A 23,967-nucleotide genomic window follows, 5' to 3' on the forward strand; every position below is an offset into this window, starting at 1 on the left:
GGGTGCTTGTTGCTGTGAAGTCATCCGCGAACCACGCTTGTACAGCCTGGCTAGAGGCTGCACGACGGATGAGAGGCACGGTGCCCAACGCATACATCGCCATTGCGAGCGGATCGCCTTACGTAGTTCCTTCGCAGGAGAGAATGGTCTCGCCACCGACGAACAGCCGAGATGGGGACCGGTACGTACGTGTTGACGATGGTGGTGGAGAATTCTGGGCACAGATGCTGGATGTTGCGAATGCATACGTTGCGGTTGATACGATTGAACGCATTTGATGCATCGGCTAGAAGCACAGCCTCAGTGTCTTCTTGCGCGAACGCGGACCGCATAGCTTTGATGCCGCTCTGTTGGCCTGCACAAAGTTGAAGGCACCCTGTGGCTTGCTGAATTTAACAACACTACTACGACACCATTTTTTTACGGGTTGATGAACAACCTCTTTTACGGGCAAAAGCAACACAATGGTGAGAAACCAGGGTATGATAGGAATAATAGTACACAGGTGTGGAAAATATGTCTCCGGAGTGGCGAGAGTTTTACACTATTAAAAACACAACTTACTGGTTTTTACATATCCGGCTTTCAACCACCGCCGGCCCTGAGCTCGTTAGGTACTACTACTACTAGGTGGACGATACAAGTACCGTAAAATTAATAATAGTTACAACGACACCATGGTTACGAAGTCCTGCACCCGGCCGGGGTGTAGATCTACGATCGGTACGAGTCGTACCTGTTCTGTACGGACAAGCACTGCAGCTGCGTACATGCGTGTACGCTCCTGCACTGCCAGCATTGCAGCCTGGGTTGAGTGTTGAGTCTGTTGACCCCCGGTTTCGTCAAATGCTGGTCATTTCAGGAAACGGCTACAGAGAGAACACTTTTTCTTTCTTCAATCCTAAAAATTAGCTCCCGTGGCCCAAGTCGAGGGAACATCTTATAATATGATTGACGACGACATTAGACAGCCGTTGCCCAGTGGGAAGGTGCAATGAACGTCTCTCCGGAGCAGCTAGGCTTTCGACTCCTTTCGAAGGTAAGACATAGGTTATCGAATATCAATTACATATTGGGCAATTTCTGCTGTATTTGTCGTCGATGAGTGTTTGCCTAGACCCGACGACCCCTGATCAACAGGTATGCCCATTTCCCTACAAATTATTTATTTTAGTTGGGGAGGATGATTATAACATAGCTGCATGCAGCTGTGCCGCCTCATATGCAATGTTGCTTTTGCTTGTTTGCGCTGAACTTGACGGAGCTAGCTGGGTAAATCATCGATTGTGCAATTTATTTCGCTGATCCGGCTACATAGTTGTAAAACATGTTTCCAAAAATGGTCAGTAGCTTGATGGCAGCTAGTTGCAGGCCTGATTTTACATCACTGACACTGTCTCGGCTTACAGCTCTGGGCAACACTGGATCGAAAGGGCCGCGTGGGGGTGAAACTAACCTGGAAATCTTGCTTTCCTGGTACATGTAGGTCACATCCAAGTCACCAGACAGAGATTGGAGAGATGTTTACAAAGTTCTGTGTGCTTGACGATCGCTGGTCTCTGAAATAGGAGTCGAGGCAGCAGTAGCATCTTGTAGCTGGATGTGATGTCAGGGCAGGAAAGTAGCTCTGACTCCGTCTCAGTCGCCAGACGTACAGTAAAAGCACGTCAGCAGGTGTCTCCTGCAGTGTCTTCAAGTCCCAGGCCGATGCCTAGCTAGTTCGTTGGCTGTAGCTCAGTGGCTGTAGCTCAGTGGCTGTAGCTCAGTGTTTCCTAGGAGAGTGATTGGGAGGCTCAACACCAGCACAGCGTAAGTGAGCATTGGACGGGGTTGGGCTGACTGAATGTGAACTGGTGAAATTTCAAATCCACGCCTTCCCTGATCATTTGCGACTGAGTGGGGATGCGGGAGAGAGTTAGCAACTTGTGGTGCACTCTATCCGCAGCTCGATAAATCTCTCGATGCATGATCGAGTCAGTACCCAATGGCACATACAGGCAAGCAGGCATCAAGAAGTCGCAGTACGCAAAACAAACCCAGTAGGTTGGCAGCTCTGTAGTCACGCCTGCAGTCCGGTGAAATGAGAAAGTCAACGACCGGGTGGCAATGCCCAATACAGCGTTCATGTTGCTGGGCTGAGGGTGGGCTGCAATGCACCTGGTACTGGCCTGGAGCGGAGTCGAGCGCCCAAGAACGGTGTTTTCAGGGGGTCAGGTTAGGATATTCTTGGTTGTTCATCCCTCTGCTGACGACCCTATAGCACGTGCACGTGTATAACAAAAGCTGTGTTCCAGAACAGCAGCAAACCGACACGGCCGTTAATAACTTACTGTAGCGTTCTTAGCAACCCTGGGTGGATGTTCTTGGGCTCCACATTCTTCAGCAAACGACCACTGTAATGCCACCCAAAACAAACAAGCATTGGTTTTCCATTCCATACAAGCTAGCACTGGTTTTCTACTCCATACAAGCTAGCACTGGTTTTCCACTCCATACAAGCTAGCACTGGTTTTCCAGTCCGTACAAGCTAACACTGGTTTTCCACTCCATACAAGCTAGCACTGGTTTTCCACTCCATACAAGCTAGCACTGGTTTTCCACTCCATACAAGCTAGCACTGTTTGCCACTCCATACAAACAAGCATTGATTTGCCCCTCCATACAAACAACCATTGGTTTTCCACTCCATACAAGCTAGCACTGTTTGCCACTCCATACAAACAACCATTGATTTGCCCCTCCATACAAACAAGCATTGGTTTTCCACTCCATACAAGCTAGCACTGCTTGCCACTCCATACAAACAAGCATTGATTTGCCCCTCCATACAAACAAGCATTGGTTTTCCACTCCATACAAACAAGCACTGATTTCCCCTCCATACAAACAAGCACTGATTTTCTCCTCCATACAACACGCACTGATTTGCCACTCCATACAAACAAGCATTGATTTGCCACTCCATACAAACAAGCACTGATTTGCCCCTCCACACAAACAAGCACTGATTTGCCACTCCATACAAACAAGCATTGATTTGCCACTCCATACAAACAAGCACTGATTTGCCACTCCATACAAACAAGCACTGATTTGCCCCTCCATACAAACAAGCACTGATTTGCCACTCCATACAAACAAGCATGGATTTGCCACTCCATACAAACAAGCACTGATTTGCCCCTCCATACAAACAAGCACTGATTTGCCCCTCCATACAAACAAGCACTGATTTGCCACTCCATACAAACAAGCATTGATTTGCCACTCCATACAAACAAGCATTGATTTGCCCCTCCATACAAACAAGCACTGATTTGCCACTCCATACAAACAAGCATTGATTTGCCACTCCATACAAACAAGCACTGATTTGCCCCTCCATACGAACAAGCACTGATTTGCCCCTCCATACAAACAAGCACTGATTTGCCACTCCATACAAACAAGCATTGATTTGCCCCTCCATACAAACAAGCACTGATTTGCCCCTCCATGCAAACAAGCATTGATTTGCCACTCCATACAAACAAGCACTGATTTGCCACTCCATACAAACAAGCATTGATTTGCCACTCCATACAAACAAGCACTGATTTGCCCCTCCATACAAACAAGCACTGATTTGCCCCTCCATACAAACAAGCATTGGTTTGCCACTCCGTACAAACAAGCATTGATTTGCCACTCCTTACAAACAAGCATTGGTTTGCCACTCCATACAAACACGCATTGAGTTGCCACTCCATACAAACAAGCATTGATTTGCCACTCCATACAAGCTAACACTCGTTGCCGTTGGAAGCTTTTTTCCTTCTTTTTTTTTTACGAGAAACCACGAACCTCGAGAACAGAATACTGCATGATGGAGGTGGCTGCAGTCGCAGCTGTGCCATGGTGCTGGTGAAACTGGAGTATCTCCGGCAACCGGAGGTCTCGGCTTCAGCGACAAGTGTGTTACTCTGCAGTTTCGCTGTCTTCTGAGAATTCATTCAGAAATAGAAGAACGTATAGCGACTTTGGCAGTAACAATCAAGGATGAATTTACTGTCATATTTTTTGCATAGCAGTTTCTGCTATACAAAATCACAATTGTGTAGCAGTCTTTGATGAGCATTTTATTTGAAGGTTGGGTGTTTACCAGATTGTCCTTCTCGAGAGTGATGCCTGAAAACCCATTTGCATTAAAAAAAACCCGACTGAAGCATACATGTGCACGCAGATTGAGAGTACCTGCACCACATGCATTGCACTATACGGTATGGATGTTACTTCATAGCGGAGGCTAAGCATGGATAGTCTGTAAGCATCGCAGTTTTCTGCGAGTCACGGTGACTTGTGAGTAGCAGTAGATCGATTTTGCATCGCAAACTGCGATGCGATACAGGATAGATGCGAAGCTTTAGTTCGTGAACAAAACAGTGCCCCTGAAGTACAGACTATCAATATTCTCTCAGACTCGGCGGGTGAGGGCTGAACTCTTCCAATCACTGTGTTAGAGCAGGGAGCGGTACTCTCTTGCTGGTTGCAGAGTGGAAAGTGTACCAGAGCTCCTTACGTGCTCCGGACGACAGTCGCGAGTCAGTTAACTGTACTCTAATTTCAGAAATTTTCGGTGCTCAATTTTTTCGGTATGAGGGCAAAAGGCCAGGTTAGGTGAACAGAAATTTTCGGTACAGAGAAGTTGTTCTCTATGGGATTATGCGTGTTAGTGTTTGTTCGGTGTATTGAAATTTTGGGTATGAAATAGCTGCACCGAAAGTACCGAAAATAGAAGTACACCGAAAATTTGTGAAATTACAGTAATTGCCTGTGCCAATTTGGCAGAAAGTGCGAACGTCAAGATGGGAGCGCCCAGCTTCTTCAATTATCAGGGATATGGCGTTCGCACTTTCTGCCAAATTGGCACAGGCAGTTAACTGACTCCCGACTGTCGTCCGGTGCGCGCGAGAAACTCCGGTGAACTTTCCACTCTGCAACCAGCAAGAGAGTACCGCTCCCTGCTCTAACACAGTGATTGGAAGAGTTCAGCCCTCACCCGCTGAGTCTGAGAGAATACTGATTGTCTGTACTTCAGGAGCACTGTTTTGTTCACGAACTAAATTTTGGCACATTTCTGTATGATTATTGTACACAAAAAGATGTTTTTCTTCACAGGGGAATACATTTTATTGTGGACCGAACGGAAGCGAAAAGGCGGTTCTTGACCAGGGAGTTGTACGACTCCTTGTTCTTGACATGCCCGGTACGCGAACCCGTCGAGTTTATTATTTTTTTAGGACCGAAACCAAAGCCAGGAGTGCAAGCTTCCACCTACCTACCTACCATATCCATGTGACCGCAGGAAAAAAAAACGACTACAGGTCGTCCCTCGTTAATACATAATCTCTGGGACTTGACAAATGTTATGTATTAACGGGGTTTTTGTACTAAACGAAAGTGTACATAACTTGCTTGTGTACCAGAATTTTTCACTTTTCTGAGTGTTTCTTGCTACCATGACTAGGCAGCGAGATATTCTTGATTCCCTCGATATAACATAAAAGTTATGTTATACCGGTCACAGTAACGTTAGCGAAGATTCTACAGTTTGCATGATACATGCCCAGCCGCGCCTGTAGTCACTCCAAAAAAAGACAGAGCTTTGTCGGTTTGTGATGTGCGCTCTGATTTCTGAGCTAATTGCGTCCACAAGTAGAAACTAGAACACGATGTGCCTCCACTGTAAGGCCAAAAGACCAACAAATTATGTACTATTGAGGTAGGTGGCATGCGGGTACGGAGGAATGTTATGTACTAACGGGGTTTATGTACTAACGAATTTTGTACTAACCGACAAAATTTGTATAGAAGTGACCACGTTTCGTCCGGGACTTGAGATTTCTTATGTACTAACGGGGTTTATGTACTAACCGGACTCGTATTAACGGGGGACGACCTGTACTGTGCTGCTCGATGAAGTCTGATCGTGTCAGTCAAGTTTGCTTCCTGCATCGGTTCACATCCGGGTGTTCGCAAGGCTAGGGCTGCACAGCGTCCGGTGTGGGATCACTCGCTTGACAGGATTGCGCATGTGTGTGCTTGTGTGTGCATATGTTTGTGTGTGTGTGCGTGTGTGTGCACATCCACTATGTGCGTCTGAATATAGCTCGTTGGTGCCAGGATCTTGGCGTCAACATTGCTGCTCGCAGTATGTCTGTTGCTAGCAAGGCCCACGTGTGCCAACCCCACCCCGAATGCCAACAACCAATGTAAGTACATGTGTGGTGGTGGTGTGCTCCGCTAGGTGCCAGCAAGAGTATACCCCCCCCCCCCCCCCCCAAGAGTGTGCAACTCCTGATACCCTTTCTATGGGGTACGCCGGCGGCGAAAACTCACATCACGTGGTGCAGTGTCGCAGTTGTACGCTCCCAGCCCGTTTTTAGCGAGCAGCGGAGTAATAAAAAGGCCCTCTCTGACAGAAACTCACTGCGCGTATGCCAATCCCCAGCATGCATCATGGCAGATATTCGGATTGCGCGCACGCTATCCTTCGTTTGTACGTAGTTACGTCCAAACGTATCTGAGACACGTGATGTGAGTTTTCGCCGTCGGAGACCCCATATGCAGAGTTGCACACTCTTGGGGGGGTTATATACTCTTGGTGCTAGTGATACCTAATACAAGGGTCGCTGCTACACTTGCAGCCCACATTTCGTGGCAAAGAAGTCATCGGGCCTGGTTTGATCTGCACGAATACTGTAATATAGTGCTGTTACCCCCCCCCCCCCCCCTCCCCTCCCTCCCCTCCCCCACCATCACACGCTCGTTTTTTCCCCTGTGAATCAGTTTCTATCAACATACGGTGTGCAGACACTGGGTGTGCTGCTGTGCATAGTACCTTCCAGCCCGGCTATTCCCCCGGCATGGAGGTGTGCAGACACTGGGTGTGCTGCTGTGCATAGTACCTTCCAGCTCTCCGGCTATTCCCCGGCATGGAGGTGTGCAGACACTGGGTGTGCTGCTGTGCATAGTACCTTCCAGCTCTCCAGCTATTCCCCGGCATGGAGGTGTGCAGACACTGGGTGTGCTGCTGTGCGTAGTACCTTCCAGCTCTCCAGCTATTCCCCGGCATGGAGGTGTGCAGACACTGGGTGTGCTGCTGTGCATAGTACCTTCCAGCTCTCCGGCTATTCCCCGACAGGGAACTGTGCACAGTTCAGTACGGCAACTTCGATGGCTCGTGCTTGATAGCGCTGTTCTAGTTGCTGTCAGTATTGTTTTCGTTGTTGGTGGCGGTGGTGGCGGTGGCGGTGGCGGTGGTGGTGGTGGTGGCGGTGGCGGTGGTGGTGGTGGTGGTGTTTGAAATCTTTATTCTCACGATGGTCAGTGGCCAATAAGAGTGTGGTTGTTTCAAATTTTTATTCTTGTTGCTGCTGCTGTTGTCGTCGTCGTCGTCATCATCGTCGTCGTCGTTGTATTTCAAACTGCACCGGGCAAGTCCCCCACCCTGCTATAGAAGTTGTGCAAATGGCATCTCCGCAGTATTGGGTGGCAAGCGCCGCGTGCTTATGATGTCACGGTTTTGATAAGCCTGCGGGCAGATGTAGCCGAAATCCGCCCCGAAATAACTAAGCACTTTAATAAGTTAGCTCTACCGAACCTGATGAAAGACCAGATTTGACCCAAGGCTCAGTTCAGTCACTGCGGAAAGTGGCTGTGTGGTATTTTGCGGGTTTTCATCTCACCTTCGGTGTCGCAGATCGCGATGCATTGCAACAAAATGCTTCCGTGAATCCCGCTTTTGTTATCAGAAATTCGAACACAAACTTCTTCCATGTCTGAGACGCGACAGTTAAAGCCAGCACGCACCACCACCGTACAGCCACATTCCGCCATGAGAGAATTGGGCCTCGAGTCGAATCTGGTCTTTCATCAGGTTGGAAAAAAAAGCGCAGTGCTTAGTTATTTCGGTGCAGTCTTCGGCTACATCTGCCCGTAGTCTTATGGCCCTGGCTAATCACCCTGGCTTAATACAGTAGATGATATGCCACATACCGTGCAACTAGACTTGAGAGGGCATCGCACACAAGTTGCATACAAATTATACTACAATGTGTACATGGTAGTCTCTGAGCTCTGCAGGAATACAAGTCGCAGGTACCCGTACAACTTTGAACTTTGTATGCAACTACTCTGCAATGCCCTCTCAAGTCTAGTTGCACGCTATTTGGCATATCATCTATTATATCCCTGGCTTATAGCCGTGGCTAATCACCCTAGCTTATAGCCCTGGCTAATCACCCTGGCTTTAATACTGGTTGTATGTGGGTTTTTTTGTCATTTCTTTTGCCAGCCACTAGCACCCCAGCGGCGAAGTTCTGTCCCGAACTGCATATCCCCAATGGTGTCATAACGTACACTAGACCTGAACCCCCGTCACCACCGTCTCCGTCGCCATGGCCAGAGCGGCATGCCGACAACAACAGCAGCAGCAGCAACACCACCAGCGTTAGACTATGGTCGCGCGGAACAATGGCCGCGGTCATCTGTGCTGCAGATCACGTCGTCACCAGCGGCACCACGGTGGCTACTTGCACCGAGCACAACAAGACTGCTGGCGTGTGGAACACTACACTAGGTTGCCAGTGTAAGTTAGTAGTTGTGCGTAGTCCATACATACATACATACATACGTGCAGATGCGCGTGGTTAAATCTGACCCGAAGTGCAACACTGACGCCCTGTACCAGTTCCCAATACATCATTGTATGTGTGCATGTGTACGTCCTCCAGTCCCATTCATTCCACTTCCAGGGCGTCACGGGCCGTACAAAATGAGGGCGCCAAATGTGTACTCGCGGACTTCACCGTACGCAACTGTACATATCGTGAGATGTCTGTCACTGCATCTACCTCAAACCTTCGGTATCACCCTGTGAGGTTTAGGATCACCTGGTCTGATCGACTCTGCACGGCTGTTATGCATGCATAATCCAGCGACATTATGTACGGTACGACATTTTCCCGTCGCCCCAGTGATCCATGATGCTGCCGTACGCGACCTTGCTGCCTTTTTCAAATCTCTGGAAATATTCGGCAAGGTTTCGCCTATGTTTCTGTCGATTCCAGCCGTTTTCTACGCTGGATTCGCGAAGTCTAAGCGAATTCATCTTCTTGCCTTCAAGCTGCGCATGCAGATATTTTGATCGTCAAAATGCGCAATGGGAAAGTGTAGTTACGATCTTTTTCGTTTCGTTCTTCCTCGTCGTGCCGGCCATTGGCGTTTATCAGAATTGGCTCACATTCGAGGCTTCCTCCTAAGGGGTGCAGAATTTTTGGCAGCCTTCACGCCAATTTTCATTGAAAGGTTTGTCCTTTTTCTACGTCGTAGTTATATTTTCATTGCCGCCCAGATTATCGTTTTCGTGCCCAAGTCGATTTGCGTGGCGTACTTGGACATCAATTGCAAGTGTTTGCTGATATATGCAGGACGAGTGGAGGTGTGTTCTCCTGCCTCAATGTCTAACGAAGACCCCAGTTTCGTCCGCCATAGGAGGGATCCGTGCATGCTTCGTTCTGGATGTTAGCAAGTACAAATCAGACATGCATCCAATGAACATTTTTTGAAATTCATGCTTTCGAAATGTATGTAGAAACAGGACATTGTGTGGAGATTTTAAATGTCAGAGATGCAAGATTCCCCATCTGTCTGAGGCCTTACGTGTAGACACATAGGCATGGGTTTTTTGTATTACTAGTGTTACTGCAGATTTAGGCCACGCACAATGTAGTCTGTCGACGATCCTGCTGAAAAGCACACACTTGCATGCGTCAAGACCATACTGAAATACTTCAAGTAATTGAACAACAACAAACGACAACCATGATGCAGCTTATAATATCTTGCACTACATCAGCACTAAGCACAGCAAGGCACTCAGGACAGGGCCGCAGCCGCTGGTGATGGCCGTACCCGGTTTTACCACTCTCGGCGTTCATGATAATTACATGTAACATGTTCAATATGCAAATGATTCTGTAGAACACTAATAGGCTATCCTCGTACACTCCTCACTAGAGTCCCTCCTAAACTGCTTTCTTCTTTAGTGAGGACTACTGTACAAGCTGCATTATGCAGAGTATCTGTTGCTACCGGAGTGTGTAGCCGAAACAACCAGGTTATTATTCTGATGCGAATAAGATACACAGCATCACGCATCTTCATGACCGTGCCATTCCTATGGAGCTGGCTCAGGGCTTGATGGCAATGCAGTTCACCTGCTGAATTGACAGATGTCCATGAATTCATTTTAAAATAACAAGTCGGTCAAGTGAGAATTCAAGTCGGCAGGAATAGCGCAAGCTCCCACGTAGGGAGCAACACACAATTCCCCAAGTATCGCCGAAGTCGCATCAACCTCTTCTTCACATTAATTACAATACGGCGAATTAAATCAAAGCTGTAAGAAGCTAAATAATTCTGTGACTTGAGAAGAATAACACCTATAGCAGGTCCATGTGCTTTAAAAGTTGGAGACTGGAAGATATCCTCTATTTGTACACTAACAACACCAACATGGAAGCGTTGCGGGCAACCAACTCCGCCATGCTATGACACTTGATGATGTATTGTGGTACTTTGCTTATCACTGCAAGCCCACTGGTTGACTTTATCATCATCCATTGCTTCTTTCATGACGAAGATCAGCAGTGCAACTGTGGCAATAAATATCACCGCCTACAATGCCGCACTTATTGGAGGAGCACATTCTACTGGAAATAAAACACTTCAGTTAGTGCTGATCTGGAATAGTATGGAGAGTAGGGTGGTGAAGGGTTACACGCAAATTCAACATCCTTGCCGATGAGCACTGTGGAGCATGTGCAATGCAGAAACTGCTGTCCAATAGTATACAGAATCTGATTTCCAGCAATCCTAAAATCCTCACATTGATCCCAAGGTGAAGAGCACACGCATGAAGAGACGTACATGTAGCTGCTATGTCATCAACTTTGCGTTGAGAGAGTAGCAGACGATCGAATTCTATCCTTCTCCAAGATGAATTGCAATCAGTCTAACGATTTATTTGTGCTCTTTTCTTATGCACGGAAATCTGGCTGTAAGCTGTCCTCAGGGGAGAACATGTTCTAGAATAAGAGCAGTGGGGTTCCATCTGTTCACGTCATGATGGTAGTGAGTCAAGCAAACGTGCCCCCTTCTTGTTCCGAAGTTTCAAACACAACTAATTCCATGATGCACTACATTACTAGAATTTATTACACTGCATCGTCTTGAAAACAATTCCTGTATTGACTGTATTGACTCCAGGACATACTAACTTCAGTACTTCGCCGAAGGGAGGCTTCCAGGTCTTGGTAGACTTATTCTCCTCCAGCATGGCCTCATACGAGCTCTCCAAAGCACGAATCCATCGCCCCAAAAACAAAAACTTTCTTCGATAACTTTGAAAAATGTGCAGAAAGACTGCACGCGTCGGCACGCTGTGCGTACGCGAGCTGTTGCGATGCGGGTTGCTACGGTACGCCGCCATATTGATAAATGTCGCACTCGAAACAGCCGTGTCTGGGAGTCCGGATTGTTTTGTCGTTTTTATGTAGAGGTAATCATGGTGCAATCATGATGTAATCGGGATGCAATCATGATGTAATTATGATGTAATCGTGATGCAATCATGATGTAATTATGATGTAATCGTGATGCAGTTGTAATGCAACCAAGAGTCATCATGGTGTAACTGTCATGTACACTACTAGTACTGGTCTGGGCATACCGTGCAGCCTGGTTGACCTCTTCATTTTCTCCTGTTCTGTATCTGGGTGCTGTTCTTTGCCAATGTTTTCTAGCACGGACAACCCACTGTGCCCGGCTAACTGTTCTCCACGGGACGATTCGCTACTCGGGCGGCAGCCTTGCCATCGGCTCAACAGCTCTGGTAACGTGCGAAGAGGGCTGGACAGCAAGCGGCAACAGCACGGCCGTGGTCATGTGCATGCGGGGTGCTGCTGCTGGTGAGCCGAGTGCCTTGGCCACGTGGAATCGTACGGTCGAGTGCTTTGGTGAGTAAACTACCATATTTTCCAAGAGTATGCGCCGCAGTATAAGCTGCCCCCCCCCCCCCATTCCATTTTTCCCCACAAAACACAGCCATCTACCCTATTAATTTTATCACCGTTAATTTGATCTGACATGTTGCGACTTCGGCGGTAATACTAGAAGAAGGTGGCTGCTCCAACCGTTGGAGCTCGCGCTTCTTGCCGACTGAATGACACTTGACTGACTCACGACTGCCGTCTGGAGCACACGAGAAGAATATCGCGCCGTTTACTCAGCACACCTGCTCAATACGCAATGTTCGGGGAATTCGCTCCTCATTAGTTGAGCTTGAGTAGGCTGAGGAAGATTGTGCCTGAAGAGCACCACTTGTATAGTGCTCTCCATGCACAAACATCAAGCGGCATACAAACCTACAGAAACGCTTCATTTCCAGCGCGACAAACACCTCGTGAGCACCAGGCAGCAGCGTGAGTCAGTGTGGCACTTGGATTTGTGAATACAGACGCTGACGGTCATCGACCGTTCACAACGCTGTCACATCCGATCATCTAGTCGCACGCCCTCGCGGGGGACAATACAAACTGAGATGGTGCGACTTTTTTTAAAAAATTTTTACTGAATACCACAGAACCATCAGATGCTGCACAGCGAGGGCGGTGGCATATTGGATGGAAGTGGGTGCGGGGCAAAAGTAACTCCTTCGACCAACTGTCTCGGAATCATCGTAACTCCTGTGCGGTAATTGTACTGCTTTCTTCGGTAATTTGATTATCTCAGAGTGTAAGCCGCACCCCCTTTTTCCTGGGTGAATTTTTGAGCGTTCCGAGTGCGGCGTATACTCCAGAAAATACGATGCGTATCATGTACTGCGGACAGAGCTGCTTCGTCCGTTGTCGACTCATCATCACCGTACAGGCTGTACATGTACTGTACTTCGAAGTACAGTCGACCTACCCTTATAACGATATTTGCGTCAGGCCAAGAAATATCGTTATAAGGGAAATATTGTTATAAGGGTACTGGTACATTTCATACGTGTAAGTCATAATGCATGATTTTTGTTCATTTTTTGCACTCTTCTTAGAACATACATTTACCTTACTGTAAGACATGTTATTATAACGAGTCGCAAATTTAACGATTGTCCAAAATTCATAGGTTAACGAGAAGATACGTTAACGATCTTGCAGTCTTCAGGCGTATCCGCACATAACACATATGAGGCATTACAGCCTAAACAGAATTTATTATAACGAAAAAATGTCACCCGTTTAAACGTTAGATTTACATGAGCGTTAGCATGCTAACGCGAGTTAGCAGCCAGCCCAGCGAGCTGGCCCAACCTGCACGCATGCGCGAGTCACGTGGGCACGCGCCCTTCAAAATCCTGTACAATGTCTCTTTCATGTCATTGCTGTTTGGACTTTCGAGCATGCAACTTGCGGAACAGGTGTTCCCAAAACAATTAATTTCCTTTCGTTAGACTTTCAAGCTTGCATCCTCGTATCTCTACGTTTCAAATTCAGACTTCAATGACGCCTGTTGGTGCCTGAAACAATGTCGTCTTCTACAGTGGAACGTCGACTGTGGACTTTTAGCTTGTGCCATCATCAGGTCTCCTGAAATGAAGTACCTCCACGCGATCTCAGCGACCCTTGTATGCCGGTGCCTTGAAACAATGTCGTCGTCACCAACCGGCGTCCAGCCTCTCCGGACCGCCTCGCTCTACCTGGCTCCGCCGACCGCCTACTGCGAACGCAGCGACGGCCGCCACACAGCACCACCACTGCAACAGCAGGCGCGAGCCTAACGATCGTAATTCGTATCCAGAGAGGCGAGTTCGTGGGCTTTGATTTTCTGTTGGAAGTAACAACGTTAGTTGTCCACTGCCGTCACCAACGCCACCCAGCTTCTCCTCGCTCTACTTGGATCCGTATCGCCGCTCGCCGCCAGCAGGCCGGACCCTACTGGGAGCCCGGTGCAGTGACGACCGCCATATGCGCATGCAGCACCAACAGCAGGTGAACCTGACTGTCCTATACGGGCCCTTCTCGATCGTGTCCAGAGAGGCGAGTTCGTGGACTTCGATTTCCTGCTGCCCGATACAGTTGCAGTCAGTCCAGCTCCGGCGACGTTCCAACTCCGTAGCCCCTCATATGTTGCTCTTCTGGCGCACTAGCATTTATTTGAATCCGAACCCAGAACTGCGCTTCGTAGGCTGCATGACGGTAGCACTTGAGTTGAGACCTGGACAGTGTTCATGAATGGTCTGTGTTCCACTGTTCCTCACCGCGTTTCACGAGTGCCTGTGGACGTATTTGGCCACGATCGTCGCGGCCAATCCCCAGTTCTTGCCACCTAGAAACTGGACGTTATCGACAACTGTTTCGTCCTTTGTGAACTCATCAGCCGCACAGAGGAAATTCAAGTAAGCCAAACTTGATAGCAATGGAAAAAAATCTCCAAAGCCAGGTTATCAATATCAACCTGTGGCAACTGCGCCTCACGGTGTACTGGAACAGCATGACCCGCCTGCCAGCAGTGCAGCTCAGTGCACCCGCCAGCATTTCCGTACGCATTTCGTCCTACTCACCAGTACAGATCCGCATCACGTACCGCAACCGTATGCCGCTACTACGAGTACGGCGCTTGCACGTGTCAGCTCAGGCAGTGCTGCCTCCAGTGCCGACAGGAGCACCCCAGGGCAAAGTGTAAGGCCTCATCAGTAACTGTGTAAGCACTCAGTTTCTCAGTTCTCAAATTTACTGGACTCACATCCTGATCCTATGCTCCGGAGGTATGTTGCACATGGTCGTAATTGTGGGGTTGTGGTAGGCTTCATCGGCAACCACTCAACTAACTGGGATCCATTGAATTTAACACGGTCACATGCTAACCCAGATTTTATTTCTGCGCAACGATCCGGGCCGTTTCTTGCAGCAGGCTTGAAACAGCTGGCCCGTGTTCTTCACCCCCTTTCTCATCTCTGTGCTGTTCCGGCGTAGATGCGGTTCCTAGACGAACGGGAAGTTACACACGACACACCCTTTGTAAAGCCTGGAGGGTCGAAGTGTCAACGATTACATTCCAGCAGACCGTATCTCTCCACAATGTCAAGATGACAATGCTGCAAATATGACTAGACAATTGCTCGCCCCGCTGTATCTTGCTAAGCTCGATGTTAAAAGTGCATTCTGCCGAATTCCCGTCTGCCCGGTGGAGTGGCCCTTGTTGAACCGCTGGCAGGATGAATACTGTTATGAGAGCGTCCTGCCCTTCAGACTGTACTACGCTCCCGGCCAGCTATATGGAACTCTGTCGCATCCGCCAGTGAATGGATTGTGTGCGGGCAGTTCGCACTCCCACGCCTGTTGCATTACGGGGAATACCTCAATTAACATGACTTCCTCAATGCATGCTCTGGACTTGTGTTAGCTCGCCAGCAACTCGCTATTCTGCTCCGAGCGTTTGCATACCTCGGTGTTTCTCTGGCCCCAGCAAAAGTGGAGGGTCCAGCCCAAGTCCCGACATCTTCCCATTACGGGAAATACCTCGACTAACGTTTCTGTCTCCATGCATGCTCTGGACTTGTGTTAGCTCGCCAGCAACTCGCTACTCGGCACCGTGCGTTTACATACCTCGGTGTTTCTCTGGCGTCAGCAAAAGTGCTTCCTCGATGTACATGTATGCTCTGGACCTGTGTTAGCTCGCCAGCAACTCACTACTCGGCGCCGTGCGTTTACATACCTCGGTGTTTCTCCGGCGTCAGCAAAAGTGGAGGGTCCAGCCCACGTCCTGACGTTTATCGGCGTCATCCTGGACACCCGCGCGCTCACATCAGTCTGCCGATGGACGAACTTGCCAAGCTTCACAACCTCCTACGTGCCACTCTCAACACAGCTTCAATTACCCAATGTCAACTCGAGTATCTTCTGGGAAAGCTCTCGTTTGCTAGAAGAGTGATAGTCCCAGGACGCACATTGCAGATTGTGGTCACTTGCCAACTGGTACCGGCAGCCGTATTACCTGATCAAGCTCTCCGAAGAGTGCCTCAAATATCTTCGCTGATGGCCTGAGCTCCTGGAATAGTTGAACGGCCGGTCCTTCTTCCTACACCCTAAGTGGACGCCGTCCCCCAACTTGCTGCTATTCACTGATGCAAGTGGTGCACTTGGCTGGTGCGCAAACAATTGCGACCGGGGATAGGGCAATGGACAGTCAATCAAGCAAACCAGCCAATCGCAAAGAGTGGTTTGCAATTGTGGCAGCACCTGGGAAAGCTAGCGGCACCAGCTGCAGATGCCAATCGATCGACTTTACAGCAACTGCGAAAATCTTGCTCATCAGTTGTGGCTATGGCCTGGCGTTATACACCGGCCACTCGTTTCGAATCAGCTGCCGGACTCGATATTCAGAGAGGCGGGAAGGTGGAAAGCCATGTCTGCCCGAGTAACATTCAGAGGCCACCAGCAGCCAAAGCATGGGTGGCTGTGGCAATGGCCTCAGCCCATGATATCGAGTTCCTGTTAGTCAATCGTTACCGAGCTTGCTCTGCTTACAAATTTCACAGGTAGCTGCACTTTGTGATCCGCTCCGGGAGTGCCGATTTATGGAATATATGCTCTCAACTGGTTATGCATCTCTATATATCTAGCATTTGGCGGCTCTATTCAGAGTCATTGCCGGCTCCATGCGGAGGCATCGGCGGCTCCATGCGGAGTAATTCGGCGGCTCCATGCGGAGTCATTCGGCGGCTCCATGCGGAGTCATTCGCCGGCTCCCTGCGGAGTCATTCGCCGGCTCCATGCGGAGTCATTCGCCGGCTCCATGCGGAGTCATTTGCCGGCTCCATGCGGAGTCATTCACCTGCTCCATGCGGAGTCATTTGCCGGCTCCATGCGGAGTCATTTGCCGGCTCCATGCGGAGTCATTTGCCGGCTCCATGCGGAGTCATTCGCCTGCTCCAAGCGGAGTCATTTGCTGGCTCAGCTGCGAGCCATTATACCAGTTGCTCGAATCGGCACTCCCAGCTTAATGCAAAAACTCGGTTGCTCTGTTGTGAGGTGGGGGGATGCTAATTCCTCGTTATAATTACATGTCTTACAGTAGTCCAAGGTTACCAATAATATTTTCAAAACGAAATGTTTTCGCTGGGGGGTCAGGTGGGTGGGTTCGATGGAGTTTCGTTTTGAAAACAATTATTGAATGTAGATGGAGAATGTCCAGTTACTTCTGGGTGTCGAAAATTGACATCAATATTTTATTGGAATTCGTTTTACCTGCAGAAAAGATCGGCGGGTGGGGGCTGAAAAATACTAAAACTTTTCGTTTTGTAAAAAATTAATAATCGGTCACCGCCGACGGCCCCTTAACACCAAAACTAAGGTAAATGTATGTTCTACGCACATTGTGTACACAGCAAGGCATTACTGGTGCCCCCATTGCATTTCGTCATGTCCCAGCGACTTATCAAGTGGCGCTTGCCCTACCTGGATAGTGGCCTCTACATATTCCCTGCTAGATATTGTTATAAAATGGAAAATACAGAGTGGTCAGCCCATTTTATATCGTTATAGGGGTAATTGTCTGACTGTCGAACGATTTGGTTTACGAGCGCTGCAGTGCTGCTCCACTTGGCAACATTCTGGTGAATGCAAGATGGCGGTTGTTTGGCCACATCCTGCGATCAGATGAGCACACACCGGCTAGGGAGGCCATGAGTGGATTCTTTGGCTGCTCCGTGCCGGGATACCGTGGGCGGCCGCGGATCACGCTACCAGTCCTGCTGAATCAAGACGCGGAGCGAGTCGGCTGCCGTCTGAGGACTCCAAGGGACTTGCAGCTGATGGCTCAGCGAGCACTGGATCGCCGTGAATGGACATATCTGTGCAACGCAGTTACAGATGCGTACAAGGCAGAGTACTGGTGAAGGAAGTTGGCACTGCAATGGTTTGAGCTACATTCTTTGTTGTTGGTACTCTGATTATCCGTATTATCCATATTCATATGGCCTTTGCCATTCATTCAGTATATTAATGTCATCAATGATATTCTTGTTTGTATTAGTTTATGTGACACCATTTTCTATTTTTCTTTGCCTGCCTGCCTGCTGGCGGCCTTTTTTCGCATGGTTCGGTGCAAGCGAATTTGGGCGAGCCCATTGACGCGGGAGCACAAATAATAATAATAATAATATAGGGGTAATATTGTTATAAGGGTAAGGCGTTGTATACAAAAGTCAATGGAGTGATTTGGTTTGGCAGAAAAATATCGTTATAAGGGTAATATCGTTATAGAGGTTATCGTTATAAGGGTAATATCGTTATAGGGGTTATCGTTATAAGGGTAGGTTGACTGGAGTTACATAACAACCATTGCATGTGGTGCTGCATTTTCGTTCACGTTTGGACTAGTCAATACCATGTCTGTGAACCGTGTGTATCTCCGCTGTGACCTTTCGACCTGTGTGGGATGCATACAGCCCTAGTGTACAAATCAGTTACAGCTCATTTACATCATTGATGTCCATTTGTGGTGCTATCCCCTATAGCAAGTGTCGGATTTCACTTGCCATGACTGTACAACTGTTTTCATATTAACACTGCATGTGTAATTAGCCTGATTGATTGTAAATGTTTGCAGTCGGATCTAGCTTGGTGAGGAATGCACGGAATGCATGGTGATTTACAGTTGCCCTATCGCAGTCTGCACTCCATGGATGCTGTAGCAGCGACTTTTGTCCAGCTGTGCTCACTCTGTCCCCTTTCTGCGCTGCGGCTGCTGCTCTCTCTCCCTCCTTCCCTTCCCCTTTCTCGCGCTCACTCTCTCTCTCTCTGTCTGTCTCTCTCTCTCCAGGTCCCAGTAACGGCATAATGTCAGCTACACTGGTGGCGCTCGCCTTCTCCATGGTCACCCTGCTCGTTCTGGCGCTGTTCGTATTCGTGCGGCGCTCGCAGCTACTCCAGTCAATGCAGGACGCGTCGCACAGCACCTCCTGCTATCGCTTTTGTAAGATGTGGAACAAGAAGAGTTGCGGCAAGCAGCTGCAGCCGAATGCAAAGTCGTTGGCCACGCCGGACGCCAGCCGCTCAGCCAGTACCATGGGTATGGTGGACTCACGCAACAGCGTTCTAACAGATAACAGTGGTGGCGCTGGTGCCAATGGCGGCCATCGCTTCAGCATGGTCACCCTGGGCAGCCACACGCTGTCCAACCACGAGCTCCTGCACCACGACGACGGCGGCGGCAAGATGGCGGCGGCGTTGTCACGGCAGCACAGCGCCGTCTCCTCCGCACACACCAGCCCGTCGTCCTCGTTGGTACCACAGCCAATGCTGTGTACCACCTCACTGCAAAGCGCTACGCTGCTGGGCATGTTTGAGTCAATATCGCCAATGCTCGCCGAAGACTGTCAGGCTGAGCTTGAGCAGGAAACGGAGGCACCGCCGCATGAGTGCGAGCAACCACCACCAAGGGCACCGTGTGACGCTCCTGTCCATAATACCCACACCGACAACAAAGACAAGGAGCGTGGCAGGCAAGCGTGCGGTGCGTCTGTCTCCGCCATGCTAGTGAGACCTCCGGCGGATATCGACTTTCGAACACCGGCGTCCAGTCCCTCGCGTGCCAGTCCGCGCTCACACCCCCAGCCTCCAGGGTTCTATGTGTCATTCGACGGTAGCCCGATCTCGTGTAACTTTCGATCCGAGCAGCGACTCGACAAGTCGGCGCGCTACTACGGAAGCGAACCCTCCGACCTCGGCAGAAGCAAGTGGAGCCTCGCTGTGGAGCGAGAGGAGTTTTTTTCCTCATCCGACGACTCGTACATGTCGGCATGGATGCCGACCAACGTACACGCATCGCCGACGCAGAAACACTTCCTCCCCAGCCACAAGTACCTGTGTCGTGTGAACTCCGACACGAGCAACGACGCCGGTGTCTCCTCCGAGAGCCTGTTCTCCGTGCAGCAGAAGACCGACCTGCCCACGTCGTACAGCCAGGCGGCCCTGAAGCGCGCTAGCCTCTCGCCGGGCCCAAGCCGCCGACTACCACCGCCGCATCATCGGCATCATCCCGTGTCGTCTCTGTACTCGAACCGTTGCCGCGCCAGATCTTGCTTCTCAGCCGATTCGCTGCAGTCCGACGGACCTTTGCCGTCGTCGCCTTCGATCATACCCCGTGATGATCGCCGGCGAAGTACGCTGTGCTCCTACGGCTCAACGTCGGGCGATAACCTGTCCATGGGCGGTGGAAAGCGCGTACTCCTCAACCGTGCCCTGATGCACTGCAAGAGCTCGGCCGTCACCAGCTCCGGCAGCGAGCATTCGGACTTAGAAGACTTACACTCGTCGTCAGCCCTGGCCGCGTCCCATAGCAAGAAGTCTATGCACCCGGAGCTGCAGGCACAGGAACTCATCCGCGACCTGCCGCAGCGCATAGCCATCAAGCGCAAGGTCATACTGCCGGTGAAGTCGACGAACAGCCTTCCGATGAGTGCAAGCCTTGCAGGCAGCACACACACGCTCAGTCACTGTGGCAGCGCCGGAAGTCCCTTGGCGACGCCCGAAAGAACCAGGCGCATGTGGCGCGGAGTGCATCGTCGCGACGTTGCCTCGAGAACGAGCAGTACGCAATCGGCAGCTTCGCTAAACAGCATCGGCGTTTCTTCGTCGACGAGTCGTACGTGTCCGAGCACGTGGCGCAGCGAGCCTAAACTCACGCAGACCAAGAGTCAGTCGTCGTCGCCACTGCTCCTCACGCCGCCAAGCGCCGGTGCGGGCGGTAAGCATTCTACGCCGGCGTCGTCATCATCCGCTGCTGCCGCCCCCGGCACCGTGCTTTACCGAATTGCCGCCGGCTCCTCGCCATCGCTCCAGGGCGCGTCGATCGCCATGCGCCTGCCGTTCTCCGACTCCGATCGGCCCGTGATGATGCAGGCCAGGAAGAGCTGCTGCACGTCATCCCTGTCACTGCCACTAGCAAACACGCACAGCGAGGCGGCGAGCTATGGCCGCCTGTTCAGCTCGCAGGATCTCTACTACCACGACGGCACGGCGAACAGCCGACGGCAAGCCGGTCACACGCTTGCCAACGCAAGCTGCTTTGCGCTAGGAACAGGCTCCAATGGCCTCGGTGGCCGTCGGTCGTCCGCCATACAGCCGCTGTTTGAAATGGACGACACGATCGGACAGCTGTCGCCACCGGGACAGGAAACGTCGCAGTTAAGTTCTCGCGACGACGACGCACTCCTGACTAGAGTGGTGCCAGCGCAATCCGATGGAAACTTTGACGCCATGCGCAAACGTTACAGCTGTACCTCGCTGCCATCCATCCTGGAAAGTTACTAGGTGATAGTCCTCCCCCTGTCATCCATCCTGGAATGTCGCCAGTGATCCCTCTCCTGGCCTGCAGGCTTTAGGTGCACCTCCCTGCCAACAATCCTGGAAGGTCATTCGCTAAGCATGGGTCCCGATGCATTGTCTGACGGCCTGTGTTTTCTGCCTTCCAGGGTGGGGCCGGCTCTAGGAGGCCGGCAATGTGTGTGTGTGTCGTTAGGGTCGATCCTCGTTCACCAGTGGGCATCTGTCCATCCAGCACCGGACCGGCCCTGGCCAGCAGCCTGTGTCCAGTCGGCCAGGCATTGCTCTGCCACCCTGCGAGTGGCCGTACGATCTGACATACCGCTTGCCGGCCGCTCTGTCCCATCGCCATTGTGGCCGCTGCACGCTGCCAGCCAGTCTTGCACGCGTGCCTTCACGCTCGCGGCCAGAATGTGTGCCTTCGCACACGTTCTCTCTGTAAACTAGAGCATTGGCGCATATCAGCGGGTAGTAGGTAGACCACAGTGGCCGAGTGGAATGGATGTAACCTGTCACTGTGCCAGCTGTTTGCTACGAAAGGCCATTGGCGTACGGGGCCAGCAATGCGTGAGCCAATCGAACGATTGCTTGCCGGGTCTGACACAGCTGCAGCGTCGTGCGATCAGGCGAGTTCTCTGCACATGCCGTGGACTGCGGCTTCGACCGTGTATCATGCTCCAGTCGCCCAGGCCTGTGCCGGCTTGAGGACCTACTCCCTGTCTCTTGCCACGCCTGTGCCGGCTTGAGGACCTACCCCTGCCCCCGTCTCTAGCGGACGTGGTGCCGCCGTTGTCTCTCCCAACGCGCATTGCCAAACACACTTGATACAGTTCTGATTATTCTCGACACTCCACTCTCTCTCCCCTACTAGAATGCCGTCACCGTCCTGCTGCCTCTCGCATGGCGACTTTTTCGTCTTCTAACGCTGTTTGCCACGCCATATTGAGCTCTTTCTGCTGTTTCACTCGTCATCTCCTACTCCGCACAGCTTTGGAGTCTCCTGATCACACTAGCTGTCGACGAATTTTATCCCACCCATCCCCACTACCACCACTCGCATCCGTTCAATAGCATACCCAACACTCGATAGCGCACCCGTTGCCCCACAGAAAGGCATATAGATGCGCTTTCTCCATCTGCCGACCAAGCTCTCCTATGCGGGGCAATTTTTTTCCTTTTAGCCAAAGTTTTTGGTCAAAGTTTAATAACGTACAGCACGTTGAGTAGCTTTTTAAATCGTTCAGATTCTGAACGGCACGCGTGCCCAGTCTTTTTTTATGTTTACTTTATTAACAAAAATTCTGCTCCCATTTTTTACTCATGGGCGCCTTTTACTTTTTCCTACTGAATTACCAACTTGGTGGAAGTTGTGATGCGCACGTTTCAAGCACATGATTTTGAATCTTTCCATGGTGTTCGGAGTACAGCTCTGCCACCGTGCCTACTACCTGTCTGTACTGTGTGTGTACACTGGCTGTTGTGTCCAGGTGCTGTTTGTGCCTTTGTAGTGTGGACTGTTGGCTGCTGCTCTCTCTCTCTCTCTCTCTCTCTCTCTCTCTCTCTCTCTCTCTCTCTCTCTCTCTCTCTCTCTCTCTCTCTCATTCTCTCTCTCTCTCTCTCACTCACACACACACACACACAAACACACACACATAATAATTATGTGCGTGCACACGCACTCTCGTGTGTCCCTTCACTGAGAGAGAGAGAGAGAGAGAGAGAGAGAGAGAGAGAGAGAGAGAGAGAGAGAGAGAGAGAGAGAGAGAGAGAGAGAGAGAGAGAGAGAGAGAGAGAGAGAGAGAGAGAGAGAGAGAGAGAGAGAGAGAGAGAGAGAGAGAGAGAGAGAGAGAGAGAGAGAGAGAGAGGTACATGATCCACGAGACCTGGGTGCCATATCTCTTAATTTGCTGGCCAAAAATCCTATACAGGTCGTCCCTCGTTAATACATAATCTCTGGGACTTGACAAATGTTCTCAGTATTAACGGGGTTTATGTACTAAACGAAAGTGTACATAACTTGCTTGTGTACCAGAATTTTTCACTTTTTTCTACTTTTCTGAGTGTTTCTCGCTACCATGACTAGGCAGCGAGATATTCTTGATTCCCTCGATATAACATAAAAATTATGTTATACCGGTCACAGTTAGCGAAGATTCTACAGTTTGCATGATACATGCCCAGCGGCGCCCGTATAGTCACTAAAAAAACAGAGCTTTGTCGGTTTGTGATGTGCGCTCTGATTTTTGAGCTAATTGCATCCACAAGTAGAAACTAGAACACGATGTGCCTCCACTGGAAGGCCAAAAGACCAACAAATTATTGAGGTAGGTGGCATGCGGGTACGGAGAAATGTTATGTACTAACGGGGTTTATGTACTAACGAATTATGTACTAACCGACAAAATTTGTAAGGAAGTGATCACGTTTCGTCCGGGACTTGAGATTTCTTAGGGGTCATCCGGCATTATCAATTATTTTCACGAAACGAAAAAGTTTAGTTATGACCCTCCCCCACCCACCCACCCACCCCTGAACGAAAATTATACTGACT

At 50.1% G+C, this 23,967-nt stretch overlaps 1 protein-coding gene across 2 annotated transcripts; it reads left to right on the top strand.

The window, feature by feature from the left end:
• The first annotated feature begins 853 nt into the window (after positions 1-853).
• On the top strand, positions 854-22,829 carry LOC135821062 (uncharacterized). Of its 2 annotated transcripts, XM_065334124.1 has the most exons (5): positions 854-1,039; positions 6,149-6,251; positions 8,336-8,629; positions 11,847-12,059; positions 18,913-22,829. In XM_065334124.1, the coding sequence occupies exons 1-5, from the start codon at positions 995-997 to the stop codon at positions 21,402-21,404; spliced, it is 3,147 nt and encodes a 1,048-aa protein (XP_065190196.1). In that variant the 5' UTR covers positions 854-994; the 3' UTR covers positions 21,405-22,829. The 2 variants fall into 2 exon arrangements, with proteins under 2 accessions (XP_065190196.1, XP_065190197.1); XM_065334125.1 differs by lacking the exon at positions 8,336-8,629.
• Positions 22,830-23,967: the final 1,138 nt, after the last annotated feature.

Source organism: Sycon ciliatum, chromosome 7, assembly GCF_964019385.1.
Source record: "Sycon ciliatum chromosome 7, ocSycCili1.1, whole genome shotgun sequence".
Classification (NCBI taxonomy): Eukaryota; Metazoa; Porifera; class Calcarea; order Leucosolenida; family Sycettidae; genus Sycon; species Sycon ciliatum.